The sequence below is a fragment of the Homalodisca vitripennis genome, chromosome 8 (genome assembly GCF_021130785.1).
Source record: "Homalodisca vitripennis isolate AUS2020 chromosome 8, UT_GWSS_2.1, whole genome shotgun sequence".
Taxonomy (NCBI): domain Eukaryota; kingdom Metazoa; phylum Arthropoda; class Insecta; order Hemiptera; family Cicadellidae; genus Homalodisca; species Homalodisca vitripennis.
The window spans coordinates 24,418,783-24,421,237 of record NC_060214.1 but is presented as its reverse complement, the minus strand read 5'-3'; the positions used below and the strand labels follow the sequence as shown (position 1 = coordinate 24,421,237).

The window sequence follows — 2,455 nt, the reverse complement described above, 5'->3', positions numbered from 1 at the left end:
ACCATCACTATATACACGTATTTCATGACAAAATTAGATGATCTTTTAACGTATTCGTTGGACAGATCCATTGCCATAATAATAACACTGGATATAGTCTCTCTACAAGTGGTGGCAGCTGTCATATTCTTCAGCTCCGCCTGGAAGTACCCCAAGACTCTTCAAAGTCTTTGACACTCTGGAAAGAGTCTGCCAAGATCTCCAGCACAAGACATCAGAAGTCAAGCGTAAAGTAAATATTTTGGGAATCTACGCTGCTGCACTAATGTCAGTCACTTTTTCTGAGCGAATGGTTCATGTTAGTTACAATGGGACAACGTTCGAACAACCATTTTTATTCGCAACGTTCTTCGTCACCATGACACTGCTATACTGCTCCCAAGCTGCCCTGCTCGTCCACTTCACACATGTGGCTCAAAGTATCGCAAAGTGCTTTGAAATAGTCAACGCCAAGATTGAGATGGAAGTTACAAGCCCTGCCAGTGTTGACGGCTCTCATGCAAGATGTAAGCATAACGATTATTCCACGCAGTGTGCTATATAACAAATAATATATAACAGAATTACAAATCATACATAACTTACACTCTACAAATCAGGAAACCAATAATAATACAAACAACCATACGACTATCATAAACAACAAATATGACATCATCTGTTACGTAGAATATACTTATAAATTTCAACAAAAATGTGAATGAAAGAATAGAGATTCATCATATATAATGAATATTAGCATACATTTCAAAATTAGCTAATGTATTATTTCAGTATTCCCTTAATTTTATTTGATTAGATTTGTTTTAATTAACGTTTTTAGTTTTGGATAATAGAATGAAGTTTTGGTTAACATTTTTGATTTTGTTCACTACATGTTTAGCTTTGTAACTTTTAGTTTCAATAGCTCAATTATTTCTTCCCGTTAGTTAACTGCTATGAGGAATTGTTTTGCATGTAAGAGTATTTTGTGATTTTTAGCCACTATGCAGTCTAAAATCAAGAAACTGAGGACTCTGATGAATACCTACTGGATGCTGTGTGACGCCGTACACCAGGCTAATGTCTTCTACTGCGATCAGCTGATGTCCGTTACCTTCTCCTCATTTCTCCACATCACTGTCACGTCTTACTACTTTTTCCTGCTCCTCAAAACTAGTAAAGTGTTCATCATGATTAATGAAGGAGCTTGGATCTTGCTTCACATCTGCTACGTAATGCTGTTGCTAAACTTAAGCACGTCGTCACCAACAAGGTAAATATTATATTGAGACATTCTACCTTAACTTTTACATGTTTTTGTTTCAAACATAACACAGAATATATTTTAATCACTGTGAGATCAAAAAGTATAATTATTATAAAAGTTGCTTGTTTCCGAAATACCGTTTTTTGTGTGTGGATCCTTTAGGACTTCTCCACATCCAGGTAAAGAGGCTCGTTACACATTCTTTGGAGTCTAATGAACTATTCAAGATTTGTTCAATACAATGATATTACTTTAGGAGATGCTACATATTTTTAGTTTCTAAATATATGATGTTTGTTCTAGGCTGATGAGACAGGACAGACGATCTGCAAGTTGATCAATAAAGACTTGGACACAAATCTGAGAAAACAGGTAACGTTATCATAGCTATTTAACCACTGACTCGACCAATTTAGTATGGGAGTTTAGTAAATGGTCTTGGTCTTATCGTAATAATATATTGAAATGTTTGTTAGAAGACTTAACAAGATTCAAGTTGTACGTTGCTTTTTCATTAAAGTTTTAGTGCAAACGTTTGATGAAAATATCTAATTTACCTTTTTGAGTGTTTTCCAGCTTGAAGGCTATTCTCCTGCAGTTGCCTCACCACAACGCAAGATTATCTGCCCGTGGATATTTTTTTCGGTCAACAATGAGACACTCACAGAGGTTCGTGATTTATTTTTATTAATAACTATCAATTTTCTAGTAATTTCGATGATAGCAATATACGATCATGTATAAATTTATTTTATACTCAATATAGTTTTATATTTCTTACAGATACATTAACATCCCGACGACTACAAAATATGTTATAGCATGTAGACTAATAGCGTGTTCTGTCTGTACAGATCGCTGGAGCGGTGACAACTTACCTGGTGATACTGATCCAGTTCCAGACTGGACCATCATCCACCTAGACCTAACAGGCCTAGTAGTTAGTACAAAAGCACTGAATATAAACTTAGAATTCTATTCATCATTCATTCACGTGATATTATCGAATGCAGTTTAAATACAACCCTCTGATTCAAAGACTTATTTTGCGTCTTCACAATCACGCTGGCAATTAGGTTTGTGTAAAATATTCAGTGAGTTCCATAATTTAATAAGTGTTTGATCAAATTCGTAATGTGGGCTTTCATATACCAGAATACACTGGTTATAAAATAACACTGGTTGCATAATATTAAACTATTCAAT

At 34.8% G+C, this 2,455-nt stretch overlaps 1 protein-coding gene across 1 annotated transcript; it reads left to right on the top strand.

Moving 5' to 3' along the window:
- Window positions 1-358: 358 nt before the first annotated feature.
- LOC124368064 (putative gustatory receptor 28b) lies at window positions 359-2,172 on the top strand. The gene is made up of 5 exons (XM_046825337.1): window positions 359-506; window positions 982-1,214; window positions 1,553-1,621; window positions 1,826-1,918; window positions 2,104-2,172. The coding sequence occupies exons 1-5, from the start codon at window positions 359-361 to the stop codon at window positions 2,170-2,172; spliced, it is 612 nt and encodes a 203-aa protein (XP_046681293.1).
- The last annotated feature ends 283 nt before the right edge of the window (window positions 2,173-2,455 follow it).